The sequence below is a fragment of the Aricia agestis genome, chromosome 8, assembly GCF_905147365.1.
Source record: "Aricia agestis chromosome 8, ilAriAges1.1, whole genome shotgun sequence".
Lineage (NCBI taxonomy): Eukaryota > Metazoa > Arthropoda > Insecta > Lepidoptera > Lycaenidae > Aricia > Aricia agestis.
In genome coordinates this window covers 6,799,084-6,817,600 of record NC_056413.1, presented here as the reverse complement: position 1 = coordinate 6,817,600, position 18,517 = coordinate 6,799,084, and the positions used below count along the sequence as shown (strand labels likewise).

Below are 18,517 nucleotides of genomic sequence, written 5' to 3'. Positions count from 1 at the left end.
TTTAAATATTTATACAAATAATAATGCGCAATCTGAATTTCTAAATACATATCACATTAATTGTCCTGTTACCTGTACGTCGTTCCTTACAAGTTTAGTTTTTAATATGCCTGAGGTAATACTGGTTATTAATAAAACCACAATAAAAGTTAAAATAAAAAATAAATCTTTAGCCAGAATTTCTTTACATGGATACAGTAAAATTGTGTAAAAAAACTCAAAGGTTCAGCGTCGCTTATGCAAGCCAAACAGAAGTTAAATACCGTAGAAAGTTATGACACAAGTTAGTAACTTGCAGCTACTTTCTATCAGGTGCGACGTTTGCTTATTTACTTTAGCTAACTAGAGGAGTTTAACTGATTACCCTTCGGTAATCAGTTAAACTCCTCTAGTTAGCTTAGTTAGCTTGTAACATCGTTAGTCGTTACTGATAACTTCTTATCAGTAACGACTAACGATGTTACAACTTCTGTCGAGCAAAATTTAGGTTTTTGCGTTGGGCAGCACATATTTTCTGTGACAAAATCCATGGCATTTCTCTCCGACTCAATGTAATTTAATTTTTAATCGACCTTCAAAAAAGGAGAAGGATTCTCTGCGCTGCTGTGGATGTATATTTTCATTAAGCATTTTAAGTATGAAGACAAATAACATATAGACAAGAAGACTTTCGCATTGAGCTATCTAGAAAAAGAGCTTTTAGTATGTAGAATTTTATTCCTAACTGCTAAAGCTAACGAACTATTACTTACTATTGTTTTACCTTAAGATACTTTTTACCTTTCTTCTCATTTCATACGAGTACCACAGAACGTCGAGACCAATCTCACGATGTCTTACTTAAAGAAGAAGATGGAGGAAGGGTTAAAAAAACATACAAATTAAGGACGCTCCGTAGACTACGTGGGAGAGCCATGCTTTGGCATGAGTCGGCCGGCTCGACCGGAGAAATACCACGTTCTCACAGAAAACCGGCGTGAAACAGCGCTTGCGCTGTGTTTCGCCGAGTGAGTGAGTTTACCGGAGGCCCAATCCCCTACCTTATTCCCTTCCCTACCCTCCCCTATTCCCTTCCCTTCCCATCCCTACCCTCCCCTATTACCCTATTCACTCTTAAAAGGCCGGCAACGTACCTGCAGCTCATCTGATGCTGCGAGTGTCCATGGGCGACGAAAGTTGCTTTCCATCAGGTGACCCATTTGCTCGTTTGCCCTCCTTATTTCATAAAAAAAAAGACTAGCAGAAGGCTTCCAATTGAAAACAAAATGTTTTCTATTAAAATATGTTAACAACAGCCAACAGTCGTCATGCGCCTACGCAGTTTATATTTAGTTTAACATAGTAGGCGTCGTCCGTCGACTCCTAGCCATTACATCTTCATTACACCTACTCGTTACTTGATGAACAAGCAATTTTGTAAACTTAACACTTCAATGTGTTAGTTGTAAATATTGTTTACATGTTTTAGCATGAAACTGTGACGCAAATCGCAATTTAATATGACAAGTTTGGTTTAAAACAACAAATGTATGGGATTTGACATTAGTATTCGCTAGCGAAGCGCTGACTTATGTCAAATCGCATACATTTTGTTAGCGTTTGCGATAATCGCTTGCCACTTGTCTACTAGGGCTGAGGGCCTAGACAAGCGGGCAACGGCAAGGGATTATCGTAAACGCCAACGCCATAAAATGTATGGGATTTGACATTAGTATTCGCTAGCGAAGCGATGACTTATGTCAAATCGCATACATTTTGTTAGCGTTTACGTCTACTAGGGCTGAAAACTTTTCAAACTTGACTTACGCAGTGTTGCGTCGATTTTTAACATCATGCATTACGATTTATGTCACATTACATTCAAAAGTTTTACCTAGTAGTATTCCACCAAAATTCCATCACATTCGTTTAAATTCAACGATTCCATTTATGTGTCCATTGGCAATAAATTCTATAGTAGATAATTGAAATTCTAGTCGCCTGTCGCACAGAGTATAAAAAACACTCGCAGAGATCGGCGTAGACAGTATGGCGCGCGCCCACGCACTCATTCACAGAACTTTAATATGGGGACCATAAATATATCTTGTAAGAATCGACCTTAAAACATGATTTAATGACTTACATCTGCATAAATTTCATTGAGAAATTGCCGTGGTATCTTTGTTTTGGGTTCTTGGTCATTAGAATAAATTTCTCTATGTTTGAATAACGATAGAGCTACACCTGTATCGCTGTTTTTACATTAAACATGTTCTTGGTTAATTAATGGTTAAGAAGACAGTCAATGTGTTAGTTAGTTACTTAAAGTTCGAATTATTCGCTCTTAGAAATGTATTTTCTAAATACGCCCATTCTGAAGGCTTTAACGATACGATAGCATGTATTTTTTTTATAAACTACGACCCTGAGAGAAGGAGAATGTGACTATAGCCTTATATTTGGCATTTTTACAGTTTTAATTTCATTTAACACTGATTAAAAGCAATAATAGTAAGACCATTTTTTTCCTACAAAAGGTACTACATGCCTCTGGGGACAACCAACAACATAATATAATAATAAAATAAATACTTAATAACAACAACAAATATAAGTATGGTAAAATTGAAACATTTAAATTATACTTCTTGCTACAAATGACTATGGTAATCACAATAATAGCTTCATAACAACGCTCATCACGGTTTTTGCTGTACATTGTTAAAGTATGACCTTTAAAACTCAACACAATGTTTGCAAAACAACTTCATATGGTTTACACATTACTCATATTATATTTTCTCAAGCTGAGTACTTAACTAGAGTAAATAAAGCTAAGCCATAATATCAAGCAATAATAACAAGTACCTTTGTGCAATGTAGGTGGATATCATAATAGTTTAAACAATTTATTTCTTTGCAAAGGCTGCTTCTGTACCAGTATCCTGAAATTGGGTAGTTAAAGGTATATGGGAAAAAAGTCATAGATACATTAATTAATTTTAAAATAGCGATTGCCAGGAGGCGATGATAGAGCACGCTTTTAAATTACTACTTACTACTAAAACTCTCAGCAAAATTATTCCATAGTAACATTTTAGCAACTACCCTTTCTACCTTAGTAGGTAGCACAGATTATTAACTATTAGTTCTACAAATAACAAGATACAGAAACATAAGCTTTCGGCCAAGTCTTTAGACATTAATTAACTATAAGTCGCTGTTAAGCATTTGTGCCCTAACCCACAAATATATTTTTGTTAAATTTTGAGTGCAGTCTTGTTCTAAATCACTAGAGAACATAACTGCATTCATAACTCAATAGTATTTTTTGTGGGTTAGTACTTAGTACACGAATGCTTTACAGCGTCCAACTATGAGTAAGACAACGGTCTTACTACAAAAGATTTAAACACCTGTTGAACAGTTGATTAGAGAAAAATTCAGTACTTATTGGTCTCTAAACTGTTCAATACTTAGATGTTTAGTTTTTGTGGTAAGACCGTAAACCTTTTTTTTTTAATTTTTTTAAATAATAATATCTATGGACGCTTCACAAATCACACCACGTCAGTCTGGCCCTGTGCTAAGTACCTGAAGGACTTGTGTTACAGGTACCAGACAACGGAAATATATTTAATACTTTTATACTATACATATATTTAAGATTTTTATTATATCATACACATCCAGACCCGGGAACATTAAAACTTTTTGTTCCGTAGGCGGGATTCGAACCCGCGACCCCCGGCTTGAGCTGCCACACACTCAACCAATTGAGCTACAGAGGTCATCATTTTATAAAACATCAATGGTGTTTTATATCATCCACGCCATACGCGACGCCTTCGCGGTCAATCAATCAATCATTTACACGAAACAAAGGAAAGCGAGGCCACATGTCATCACCTAGCGGAAGAAGCAATCGGCGTGATTGCTAAGAATCCCGTGGGCGGACCCTTCGCCTCCGCAGAAGGAAAGTACGAATTTATGACGCCTCGTTACTTGTACAATGAGGTATGGTACGCAAAAGTAATGAAATCAACCAAAAAAATCGATCTTATTTGTCATTGATATAGATAGAAAAAAAATATTTTTATGAAGCCGTTCAAATTATCTGAAATTTTGTGGCTGTTGCTAATTACTGACAAAACTTTGGTAGGTTACACAAGTTATTATCCAAAAAAGGTCTAGTCTTGGTAAGACTTGCATTTAGACTTGGGCTTTCCCAAGTCTAAATGCATATTACTCCCACTTTAACCCCCTAAGGGCGGATTCGACCAAACTGGAGTAAAATTTTACTCGAGTTTATCTGTCTCCTAATCTAAGAGTAAGCTGGTTTTGCGTTTTACTAACTTCTAATCCAAGAATAAGGTAATTACACGGGAGTAAATATTTACACGGGCTATTTTGGTGGAGTAAATATTTAACTGAGAATAGTTGCACAACAGAGTTCAACTGTCACGGTCGGTGTCGTTGTGAACTATAATTGACATTTTATTTCATACTCTTTGAGTAACTTGGTAAAATGCAAACGATAATACCCTAGAGTAAATTAAAGGAGTAAAATTATTCTCATGATAGTTATACTCGTGTAACTTCAAGTTTGGTCGAATCGGGCCTAAGTATTGTACCCAAAATATTGACAGCCACTGCCCTTAACTACTCGGATATACACGACTCCAAATCCTTCCAAAGTAAGTATATACACCAAATCGGTTTGGCTCTTTGTGAAGAGATAGGCAAATACATTTTTATATTAGCTTTTATAAGACACCAGATGACCCGTGAACTTCGTATCACTCTCAAAAATTTCCTGCCGTATAAACGTTTAATTGACTTCCATGAATATTTTTCGGTTCTACCGTTCTCGAGTTTTAAAGAAATTTATAGAGATTTGCTGTCTGTACCGCGATGTGATAGATAGCACACGCGCTTCCTCCTGCGACCTGCTGCGACTAGGGTTGCCATGCGTCCGGATAAAACCGGACACAGTTGAGCTTTTCGCTTGCGTGTCCGGCCAAAATTAAAAAGAGTCCGGCTTTTGTAGAGCCTAGAATGTTAGAGCTATTAGATGTTAATTATTGTTAAATTGTTTTATTAAAGCAGAAAATCTACCTAGCGTATAGCTATAAGTACTAAAAGTTTAGATTCTAAGTACTCGATAGTCGATAGCAAGGTTCCAGATTTTTTGCACTAATGTCCGGCCAAGCTGACTGCTTTGTCCGGCTTTTCGGTCTAGCAACCTGGCAACCCTAGCTGCGACTTATCTTACTTACTCTCTCGTTTCGGTCATACGGCCTATAAATACTGCCTCCAGTAAAGATTTATTGCATCAAGATTCTGGGTAAAGTCCTACCCTACAGTCAAAGACCTAGGTCAGGGGTCACCAATTAGTTTCGCTGGGGGACCGTTTTAAGAAATAAAATGACCTTCGCAGTCCACACGTTAAAAAAATAATTATTAAACAAATATGTAATTACGGAAATTTACAAAGGTAAGGTAAGGTATTTTTGTATCAAAGAGAAGTGTCAATTTTTGTTGCAGTACATGTTCATCAGTATGTCGAGACTGAAATTAATTTTTAACGAAGTTAATCTTCGAACATGCTTGGTCCGCACACAATGGGTCGGCGCGGCGGTCCTGATGCGGACCGCGGTCCGCCAGTTGGTGACCCCTGAGTCCTGACCTAGGTCATAGTATGGCTATTCAGTAGGAAGCCTTGTGGTTTTAAGGTTTTTTATAATATTCTTAATAGATATTTATGTGACTATATATAGAGACTAATTAGACACGCATTAAAAATAGAGCCGCACTTGATTATAATTTATTTAATTACTCTCTAATACACATTAAAATAATTAACATAAATTAAGTTTATTAAAAAGCATCATAAACTATAATTATCACGACAAAAGTAATGTAATCTTAATTTGTAATTAGCATCTCAGCGGGTAGAGATAAATGAAACATCTCTACATAAAGATAAAGATAAGTTTTATTACGAAATTCCGTCAAAAATCCCGTTTAGATAACGGAGTATACTTTCATTAACAATTTAAACGGAAGTTAATCACGGTTTATTTAAATTCACTAATTGCAGTATAATGTTTACATAAATATTTTTTTAGTGCACAATTTGATGACTGGTTTTGGGATTCAGGGACAGCAGAAAATTTCCAAGAATTGGTCAGAAACTTCAGAAAGTAACATCTTTGTGTATCTGACAATTTATTGGCAAAGTGCAGTTATTTATCTATTAACGAAGATGAAAGGACTATCGTCGTATTTGTCATATCTTTTAATTTAAGTTTCCTCTTTTAGTTGGCCACGATGGGCAATCGTTATTGTCTCCATGATTGCAAAGTTTAATCGAAGACAATCATAGACAAATATGCCTCTCTACGCCTTCTTTATTGCATGCATTTGCCGCAGCCCGTACAAGAATCATAGCAACGTCAAACGTTCCTATCTCAAGCTAACCCTAGTCTATAGCTATTTAAAACAAGTATACGGTCGAACCTTCTTTTTGGAAGTCGGTTAACAAAGCGATTGAGTCAATACCCGAAGACGTCAATGTTTGACCAAGAACTTGCATCAATCACATACGAATATACGCTTGGACACCTCCGTTATCGCTTGTATTAGCCGCCAGACTCACAAAGCGTAACCCAAGCTAAACCTAAACCTAGTCTAGCTATTCAGCAGAGCGATTGAGTCAAAACTCGAAGACGTCAATGTTTGACCAAGACCGTTGCATCAATCATAATATACGAATTTACCCCTCTGGCCTCTACATCTCTCTCTTCTTAATCGCTTATATTCGCCGCAAGCTCACAGCAACGTAACTCAAGCTAAACCTTGTCTTAGCTAAATACTCACATACGGTTTTGCTCGATAGTTTTACTCGAAATCGAGCAAAAACCACCGTGTGGACCGCAAACTCACAGCTCGAAGGCTCGCATCGAGCCAGTTTGAAGTTTTATTATTCGTAGCTAATTTCCTTTGAACAGGAGTAAAACTATCGAGCAATGCTGAATGTGTGTACGAAAGCCCGAGCCGTGGTTTTTACTCTACATGATATGTGAGTACTTACACTTATGCTAAGTACTCACATACAGTTTTGCTTGATAGTTTTACTCCAAATCGAGCAATAACCACCGTGTGAACCGCCAAAACTGACGGCTCGGAGGCTCGCTTCGAGTCGGGTCGATGCAATTAAATATTATGTCAAATATATGTCATTTGCTTCGATTCGGAGTAAAACTATCGAGCAAAACCGTATGTGAGTACCATAGACTTATGGTGAGTACTTAGCATTACAAATCGATTGAGTCAAAACGCGAAGACGTCAATGTTTGGCCGTCGCCGTCGAGACGATTCGCGAATTGTTTCCGCTCAAATCACGGCAGGATGTCGCTATCCCCAAATATAGGCAAGGACATACCACAGTGACGACCAGCGTCCGGAGCCCACATGCGCCTACACAATACACCGTTTATACTATTTGCTTTGACAAATGGCCTTATGAAAGGTGGCACACGACAAGAAGTGTAGTGTCTATAATTTTCAAGCGAAATTCCATGACTGGCTTTTGATCCGGTCACGGGCCACAGATTAATTTGTCCTTTAGAGTTTAACTGATTGTCTCTTTCACACACGCAGAAGATATTGGCGTATTACGTGACAAAACGAGGCGACAACATTTTTATACAAGTAGGTATTTGTACTATTATCTATTCTGTGATACAAGAACGTGAAAGAAATGGCAGAAATAGATGTGTTCTCACTGTCCTGTGGTTAGACTTTTATTACTATAATCAGCATATACCTAGTTCCTTTTAAGGAGCGAAAATATTTTAGCGGGTATTTTAGGCTTGACGTATTGCGTGTCAGACTTTGAAGGAATCCGCTCTATTCATAATCAAAAATTCCGAGAGACATCACTCGACCTCTCCATCCTTCACTAATGAAATCCATATCCATACTAATATTATAAATGCGAAAGTGTGTCTGTCTGTCTGTCTGTCTGTCTGTCTATTACCTCTTCACGCTCAAACCGCTGAACCGATTTTGCTGAAATTTGGCATGGAGATACTTTGAGACCCGGGAAAGGACATAGGATACTTTTTATCTCGGAAAATGTACGGTTCCCGCGCGATAAACGAATTTTGGCGCAATAGAGTTGTGGGTATCATCTAATTTCAAATAAAGAACTGTGTCACAAACAATAAGATATAATAGCCTAGTATTTTGTATACCGTCTGTCTGGATAATAGTGAGTCAGTCGACATTCCTAAACTTATTGCATCATTAAACTGGGAAGGCATTCGGATAAGCGTTCAACGCTCTTCGCCCGTGGATTCTATTATGTCTACTGGGCTGTCTAATATGCGTAAATAGCTATGTCCACACTATACGCTTTCGTCGTCAATTTTCGTCATCTTCTTTCATTCAACTTTCGTTTTGGCGCATTCGATAATTGAATGCGTCAACGAACGCAACACCAACCGTCATTTTTAATAACAAAGCGAAAGTTTTGGATACGGTCAGAGAACATGCGTCGCGGGCATGCCTCACGTTCGCTGTTGACTGCGCTATAACGCATTCCCTTGACGAACAGAAAAAGGCACAGTGTGGACAAAGCTAATGAGCCACTATTTTAAGACCAAAAATATCTATCTGCTAGGCCGAATATACGTGCTAAAGGCATAGAAATACCGCGAAGTACGAAATTGGATAAAATATTATGTTCCTTTCCAAGAAAATAATTTTCGCCTATTTATAAGGTAACTAATCACTGTGAATTGTTAGTAGACCGTCATTGTACTGTAATATATTACAGGGAACACTACAATAAATCAAAACGAAAGGAACAATAGACGAGAGTTTGGTGCTCTTATTTGAATAGTCCTTCCTATAAATAATGCCGTCGTGAGCCTAAATTAGCTATCCAATACAGCTGCTCGCTGAAAGAACACCGAAATTAAAAAAATATGTAGAATTGTGTTGTAAATAACATCGAAATTTAAAAATTTAAATTATTATAATATTGCAGAGATCATTGTAATTCTTTAGAATTAAATTTAGATTAGATGATTGCTGTTGTTTAATTAACCTATAACGGTTGTGTCCGATATAGCTCTAGAATCTAGACAGAGCTGGAGGAAACGGAACTAAACCTGACAATCTAGATTTAACCTGACAGTTTTAGGATTAAGTACCATTGATCAAAACTTCAACTAGAAAAGTCGTAGAAATATTTGCTACAAAAATATCGAAAATGTAGAAAAACCAGGCCAGATCCGATTGTTGAACATGATGACCACTGCACAGTAAATTAGGAATCTTCCATAAAGGTTATGTTCACAACTTAATTATTTTAGTACCTACTACGGCTTCGTATCTACGAGTACATTCTACTATATAGGTAAAGAATTTAAATAATTAATTCACAAATCATAGTACAAATTATGAACTATGATTTGTGAATTCAGGATCTAAATTCTTTAAGCAATGTTGTTAATCCTTTATCCACGAGATAAACCAGCATTTATTTACACATAGATGTTCGATTATTCGCGTCTCTTTTATCCTTTCTTATCTTTTGTTTCTTACCTTTAATCTCTTATTCAAGCAAGCGGTTTACAGAAATAATTGAAACGCAATACAAATACGTTTAAACTAGAAATAGAACCATCGTAGTATTTTATAGCCCGTACGCCTTATGTAAGCTACATTCTCAGGTGGTATCGTATTTCTATGGCCTATGTTTTATACAACTCTATTCACAGCTCTTGTGATGTTTTACACCTTTTTGCTCGTTATCTATATCTATACTAGTCTATACTAATATTATAAATGCGAAAGTATCTCTGTCTGTCTGTCTCGCTTTCACGTCAAAACTACCGAACCGATTGTAATGAAATTTTGTATACAGATAGTCTAGAGCCTGAGAAAGGACATATGCTACTTTTTTACTGGAAAAAGGGTTGTAAGAGGGTGAAAATGCGTAAATTTGTTCAAATTAAGTTAGTTCCAAAAATTCATAATAGATGGCACCGTGCGTTTCCTACATCGCGCTGACACTTGCTCAAACGACTTTCTATCGAAGTCGCGGGCAACAGCTAGTATAATAATAAAGAAGAGGGGAGTCCACATTGTACGTAAGGTATTCAGGGAGAGATTAAAAACTCCTCTAAACGCCTAAAGTATCTAAAGTCTAATGGAGAACCGCCAATATTGCTCTAGCTGATCTTCGGGGTTATTAATCTGCTATAAAAAGCAGAGCTAAAAGTTTAAGATGACTCTTCAATATTACACATACTCAAGGATCCTATCACATCATTTACCACCAGCGCAGCTACCGTGAACAAATTCCTAGTACGTACCCGAACTCATTCTTGGCTGACTGCCAAATGGCGATTAATTTCATCGACTCTATAAAATATATCGATAATCCGCTACGAGATTACATCACTAACATAAAATAAATCGATAGCTCGCTACATCACTAAAGGGCTGTTTCACCACTTCCTGATAAATGACAGATATGCTATCCATAACACGATAGAGTATGGAGTATCTGTTAGATAAGTTGTGGATAGCCTGTCCGGCACTTATCAGGAAGTGGTGAAACAGACCCTAAGGTTTGTAAGGCAGTAGCTAAACAGAATAGGCAGGTTTCGAGTTTTGACGACAGGAATATCAAATGCCGCACATACAAGAATTCTTTATAATAATAATATGTCCGTCCTTCAGAAGGTATACAAAACACAGAATCATGTTATAACCATAAAGTTAATATACCTAGCGGAATAGAGAAACAAAGGCCTGAGCAAGCGAGATGTCATTATCAGTAACACTGCGTGGTAAAAAGAGACGAGTGATACATGACAGCAGCACTCTTTTTTTGACGTCCAGTCAGCACGTACCGCACGTTGACAATTTAATCTCCTAGAATTCATGTTCAATCATGCTTGTGTAAGTGTATACGTACACATATTTTTCACACAGATGAAAACCAATTTCGGTTACGTTTGACAGCTCGAGATTGTTGCTCTATTTCGCTAGGTATATTAACTTTATGGTTATAATTATAATCGGATTGTTTTAAGACTGTTAGGCTGTCTAATATCTAGGGTATAATAATAATTTCTCTTATAATAAGCGAGCTGTGACACTAATATGGGGCCACGGCCAACTAGAATTAATACCACATGGTATGTCGGCGCCAAATAATTTTTAACTAGCACATAAATCTCATAAATTATTATTCTAACTATACTTCATCCGTTTAAAACATAAGAAGGTAAGTGATGTTCACTAAACCGATTTAAACAGCTTACGGTTATAAGTTCAAGCTTAAAACTTTTAGACAAAGATTTTACAAGTAACAAAATTGCTTTAAAGGGTCGGATTTTGAACTTGCTGACTTAGTACTTGGTAGTTGGTAATTTATTATCTTAGAGTTTTACTGAAACGATCGTTTCAAAAGCGGTCTTTGGCAATAATGTTTAAGGGTTTATGCTTTTGAAATTGAAGCATCAAGCCAAAAATTGATTTTCAGTTTTCAATTCTCTAAGGGCCTGTTTCACCACTTCCTGATAAAGTACCGAATAGGCTATCCACAACTTATTTGACAGATACTCCATACTGCATCTATCAAAAAAAGTTGTGGATAGCCTGTACTTATCAGGAAGTGGTGAAAACTCTAAGAGCCTGTTTCCTGATAAGGCTATCCGCCAATTAACTTGACAGGTCAAGTATGGAGAATCTGTCAAAAAAGTTGTGAATAGCCTATTAGACACTTTATCAGAAAGTGGTGAAATAGGCCCTAAATCTTTCCCGATGTTCTGAATTCCAGATCTCATAATTATAATAGTCGAAATCAAGAATGCAGGTGATCGAAAATGAGCATGAACCTATTGTAGTGACTAAAAATTGAGTATAAAATCTTTCACAATGGTTCAATCTTCATACATTTTCGAGGTCATCTCCATTCTCGACCGCAGTCGCTAGCTAGTACTACTAAACTAACCTATAAGCTATTCAACAGTCACTCACCGGTCCTGTACCCCGCGTTGGAGAGGTATGTAGCGAAGGTGTTGGTCTCGTGCGTCGCCTGCCACATCGGCGACGAGCAGTTGTCGTTGTTGGTGTAAACGTTGTGGTTGTGGACGTACGTGCCGGTCAGGAGGGAGCTCCTGGGGACGAGATGGTCAATAAATAGTCTGGACCATGATGGACAATATTACAGGCGATGGAATGGTCAGGGATATGCATATTCGTTTACGAATATTGAATGTCCATTATCGTCGATGATTGTACGTTAACAGCGAAATCAAGGATCTTGATTTTCCGTCATAGGCCATCGTTAAGAGGGGTCTTTAAAATTTTTAAAAGACAAAAGTCGAAAGTTAGTCATCAGATGTTTCAATCAATCACTACTAAACGAGCAGACAGAACCTGCTGCTGTCCATGGATACTTGCAATACGAGTTATGTTTTTACTACTTACTCTAGTTTTACGCCCGTACGTGAGATCAGTAAACCAATAAATTTATTAAACGTCTAGTTACAAATTACGGTGCGAGATTTAAAACACTAGTTGAGGTCATTGAAATTACTCTGATCTCTAACAAGGCGCTATATATGGTAGACGACGAGGGAATTTATAATAATGGAGATGACGTAGATTTCTCACCTGGACGGGCAGCACATAGGTGTCGTCGTGTAGGCGTGACGAAACTCCGCTCCGGCACTTCTAATGGCTTTCATGGTTCGCGGCATAAAGTTCAAACTACCTAGCTCCACGTCCTGATCGTCCGTTAATATAAGAATTATATTCGGCTTCTTCTCCCTGGGCTGAGGGTACGGGATGTAGCCACCGGACTGCCATTTTGTGGCCTTCGCTTTGGTACGCGTGGAATTTTCTTTCGCTGGAAACGTGCGGTCTGGGACCTTCGGGTTCACTTTCTTTCTGTCGCTAACTTTGTCGGCGCTACTTTTATTGTGTTTATCGGGCTTGCGTTTGTCGTTCCTATGGGGATCAGTTCGGTTGGAGACGTATTCCTCTGAATGTGATTCACCTCTTCGCCTGTCCCTTCTGACTTCGTGCTCCCTGTCCCACGCTCTGCGCCGGTCCCCTCGAAATCTGGAGCTGTTTCTGTGCCTCAGGTATCGCCTTTCCGCCAGGTCGGTAAGAGTGCCATTAAAAGTAGTTCTGTTTCTGTTGTTCTCTTTGTTTCTCAGTTCTCTTGCTCTGGCTGACTCCTCGCTTTCTAGTTCTCTTCTGGCCGTTATCAAGATGAAGTTCCATGTCAGCAGTAACGATATTATTTTGAAATTCATCTTTCTCTTTAATTGTATTGTCTATAACGCCCAAATTTTTATTCCAGTATTTCTTTTGGCATCATTAGGTCAATAATATTATTTTAGGCCACATTATGTTCTTCAAGAAGCCAAATGCCATCGTTGTTTACCTGAAACAATAATAATTAAATTAAATTTACGAATATGGAACAATCTTTTTGGATGTGAAAGGGTGTTCACGAGATTTTAACAAGCACTACTATTAACTAACGAATCAAATCGTACAACTACAATTTATGTAAGCTGATTATAAAGTTTACGTCACTGCGACAAGATAATCCTGAGGAGAAAGGCGGATTTTGTGTAAAATGATTTTCGGTTTGTTCCCGACGAATAAGAGGATTGTGAACGGATTTTCCGATATTTTTACGTCACATTTCCAATTTTATTCTATAAAATAAGCTTTCCATTCGTATGTGCTTTTAGAATTACCAGCAAATACTAAGTACATTTTAAGAACATACTCGAGTTATTTCATATCAAGCTTATATTAGTACTTGTTGTGTAACTCAATCTTATTTTAACTTTATTTTATGTTTAATTCCATGTTCAGTATGAAATTCTAAAATTGACATTTTCAACCCTTATTCTTTATGGGGATTACCGGGGGTCTTGTGTTTGAAATTACCTAACTTTTTAAAACATGGAAGGACCATTTCCGACCCTAAGCATGAGTTTTGCGAGAATATCCAATCAACATCCGAAACGCTCTTAGCTTAATGAAACTCCTCACATAAACATCCCCAAACGATCCCTTATATGTTCGAGCTAAAATATCGAAAAGGGATATTTGCTGTAAATACATAAAATTAATGGTTCCCTTTCCGTGAGTTTGTGTACCGTCAGGAAATTGATTCATAGGATGTGTTGTTTAGTCGGGTTTTGTCAAGTCAATTTTAGCTATCCGTCTAATGACAACAATAACGGCGACCCTAACAATAGGGTCGCCGTTATTGTTGTCATTTTTTATTGATATTATTACCCGACCAAATACCAATTTGGTCGGGTAATAATATCAAGCCTTGACATAATTCGACCAAATAAAGTAGGGCCGTCATTTGCCAAAGAATACAAGATTTCTTCATTTATTTGTCTGCTCATAGTCTTCGCCATTTTCAAATCAAGAGACAAACATAAAACTTTTAACACTTAGTTTAGAGAAAGGAATAATATGTAAAACATCAAAGCGGTTAATTTAACTTTTATATGCGTAACTGTCGTGAAAGACCACAAGTTCTAAAATAACTCTCTTGTAACGCTTTGTCTCTATGTTCTGAGGACCGTGACCAGCCGTGACGCTGTCAACTTGTCAACAAGCATGTTTTGTAAACTATTCTCGTCTTTATAGGCCCGTCTTCATGTTGGGACCATGATGGGTGGCAATGGTTGAGTCAATTACGGACAATCGTAGACAAAATATTATATTCTCTGCTAGATAACGCCCGCAAGTCCGTTGCGCCAAATTTCATTCAATTCACTTATTTCGCGAGGACCGTACATTTTTCTGGGATACAAAGTATCCTATGACCTTACCCGGGATCAAAGTATCTCCATACCGAATTTCAGCAAAATCGGTGTAGCGGTTTGGCAAACAAAGTATGAAATCCTTTCTATCTCTGTTAGCACTTAGGTAAGTACCACTTTGAAGATTTTTCGCAGATAAAAATATTATTCGTCTTATCAAAATGAAGCCACTCACAAAAAAATTAACTTGATAGTAATAAAAAAAAAATGTTCTAAGGAAACCTGACTATTATGTTAAGTACTATTTTATGTAAAAATTATTTCATGTCATGGGTTTCGTCAACGTTCGCGTTCGTCAAAAGAGTAATAATTTTGATATAACGTAAGAAAGGAAATGTTATGGAAAGAAGCATTGTCCCATTACGGAGTAAGGGTTAAAAGCATTTTTGGACTTGATGAAAGACGCCTCCGTAAAAATGTACGATTCATATAGAAAAGGCTTTTGATCCCGTCTTAATGGGAAACCTCATTGTCAACTCCAGAAAATTCCAAGAACCTTTTCTGACATATTCTTTGATATTAAAAAATAGAAATAATTTCTAAACTCTTTGTAATTAATTACTCGACACTTATATCACCTTTTGTAGAAATTTGAGGTAATAGAACAACAGTGGAAAATCAAGCGCTCTTCGAAATATAAACTGTATGAAATAAATAGTAAGATTTTGAAGGTCAAAGTTTAACATGAAAAACATGTTACATGATCAATTCACATACATATTCGTGCTAAAGCATGGGTCCACATTAAAAATCGGTCTCAGTATTGTCACATTCTCACATGCAAACAGTCTACCAAAACAATGTATCTTATAGATTTACAACTATACTGTTCATTTATTCTAATTCCTACTTCTAAACTTCTAGGATAGTAAACCTTAGTGCGTGGACATAAAGGTGCTATCCGGGGCAAAATAACTTTGGACGGTGTTGAGGTCAAAACCGTGACGTAACGGATAGGGGTTTGGATGGGATCGATGGTGCGGACATCCCATACAATGCACCCACCGTGACGACCAACCCCAGTTTATTAGAATTTAGAGCTGACTTTTACCGCAGAGTGGATGGCCGGTGCCTAAGGTTTGGTAAGATATCTTTTCGATAGCGTTGTTTATTGGTTGACGTTTTGAAGTAAGCTCAAGAGATTACTACGATGACGTATTAATAACTAAAACTTATAGTTTTGCTCAAAAAACTTTTTTTTTACTATTTATATTTTTTTATGAAATAAGGGGGCAAACGAGTAAACGGGTCACCTGATGGAAAGCAACTTCCGTCGCCCATGGACACTCGCAGCATCAGAAGAGCTGCAAGTGCGTTGCCGGCCTTTTAAGAGGGAATAGGGTAATAGGGGAGGGTAGGAAAGGGAAGGGAATAGTTGAGGGTAGGGAAGGGAATAGGGTAGGGGTTAGGGGATTGGGCCTCCGGTAAACACAGCGCAAGCGCTGTTTCACGCCGTTTTTCTGTGAGAACGTGGTATTTATCCGGTCGAGCCGGCCCATTCGTGCCTAAGCATGGCTCTCCCACGTATAAAGTATATTAATATAGTAAAAAAATGTAGATAATTATAGTATGGATCGATTCTGTATGCTGAATCCGAAAAAGCTGCTAAAAGCAGGCACAAAATATAGTAATAACTAAATCACCATGAAATATTATTAAAAAAATAAAAATATCCTTGACAAATCCTAGTCAGAATTTGATGCGAATACTTTCTACCGCCAAAAACTATGCAAATATAATCAACATTCAGCGCTGGTAGGAAATAAACAAATGAAGTTCAACGGCACTCGCGTTTCCTGTTTCGAAATAGATGAAATTTCACACTATGTTTATAATACTAAAGCACGAAAGTCAAAATAATGGAAACCGATGTTGATTACAAACATGTAGAGAAACAAGTAATGTGTAAATGAACTTTATTTGCACAAGCGTAGAAAGCGGACCGGTTCGGAAAATAATAGGGCTTGGGTTACTTAAGGGCGGAACCGACGGAACAAACAGCATCTTCGTCCACTGGTGTTAGATTTGAGAAGCAGTTTGAAATACCTTAGGCAGTCAAACAGGAAGAGGAAGGAGATAATAATTGTTTTGACTGTAGGTCCTACTCCAGAGATTGATTCGATTTTTATTACGAAATACGAAATTGATCCGATTTTGATTTAGCTTCGATGTGATTCTGGAATCAAGATCAACATCTCACAACTCCCGATTAGTTTCAAATTAAGTTCTGCACAATCGCGTGATACGCCTGTAAAATAAAATCCTGCTGATATCGAGTTGATTCGATTCTTGATTGTGTCGAGAATAAGGTAGTTAAATCGTCTCTATAGTTACAAAGCAAGAAGACAGAGGCCGTAGCCAAAGTCCCTTTCGTTAAAAACGATGACGAAATTCGTTATCAAAATGTATGGGAGTTGACATTAGTCGTCGCAAGCGAAATGTCATTTAGCGATGATTTATGTCAAACCGCATACATTTTGATAACGAATGTCGTCATTGTTTTTAACGAAAGATATCTACTTTGTCAGGGGGCAGAACATCGGATAAGCTGTTCGTCGTTGAGAAACGGGCCTTTAGTCCGTCTCAAGATATAGTAAGCAAAAAACTAAAAACCTGCCGTGCAGTTTATCATTCCTGAATACCTGCAACAGCTTAAAGAACAAATTATTTTGTAACATGGCGGTTCTTACTAAGTGAACGAGCTTGTAATATTTGTAATGGCGGCAAATTAAAATGCCGATTAATTGCGAAACGACTCGATTACAGTTTTTATTAAATGTCGATCGGAATTGGATCGCATTGCGCACATGTCTTATAAATCTTTTGATCTCGTAAAAGATACTATATGTATATTAATTTTATAATATGGGGTTTTAAGTTTATTCTTTATAAGTTGTCGGCCGATGAAGGCTACCCCTAAATACTCCTAATTACGATTTTAGGAGTATCATAGGGGATAATAGGGTTAGTCAAGTCAGAAACCTTCTCACCTAGAAGAAGTCGAATCTCGACAGCGTAATTTAAAAATACAGCATAGAATAGAGTATAGACTTGGCTAAGGCGACATGGCACTTAGCGAATGATTGACAATGATTCTACGACTTAAAATATGTAATAAGTAAAGCACATTGTAGTACTTGTATTATTATCATTCTATTCTGTAGTAGTAGTAACAGAGTAGACAGTAATAGTTAGTAGTAGAGAGAACTAATCATGGAGAGCCATGCTTCGGCACGAATGGTCCGGCTCGACCGGATAAATACCACGTTCTCACAGAAAACCGGCGTGAAACAGCGCTTGCGCTGTGTTTCGCCGAGTGAGTGAGTTTACCGGAGGCCCAATCCCCTACCCTATTCCCTTTCCTACCCTCCCCTATTCCCTTCCCTTCCGTACCCTCCCCTATTACCCTATTCCCTCTTAAAAGGCCGGCAACGCTCATGCAGCTCTTCTGATGCTGCGAGTTTCCATGGGCGACGGAAGTTGCTTTCCATCAGGTGACCCGTTTGCTCGTTTGGCCCCTTTTTTCATTAAAAAAAAAAGGAAATAATTTGCACAAGGTGCTACTACAAATGATTGGAAGTAATTCACACAATTGAAAGCTGAGGAAGCATGATAGTAGTAAATGTAAAGGTATACAG

General features: G+C 37.6%; 1 protein-coding gene across 1 annotated transcript in view; it reads right to left on the bottom strand.

Moving 5' to 3' along the window:
- Positions 1-18,517, bottom strand: part of LOC121729334 (extracellular sulfatase SULF-1 homolog) — a 111,505-nt gene that overhangs the window by 33,170 nt on the left and 59,818 nt on the right. Inside the window, exons 2-3 of the mRNA XM_042117813.1 lie at positions 12,688-13,465; positions 12,049-12,188 (exon numbers count right to left, since the gene is read on the bottom strand). Of these exons, the coding sequence (XP_041973747.1) occupies positions 12,049-12,188; positions 12,688-13,334 (787 nt within the window). The 5' untranslated portion in view covers positions 13,335-13,465. The remainder of the gene's footprint in view (positions 1-12,048; positions 12,189-12,687; positions 13,466-18,517) is intronic.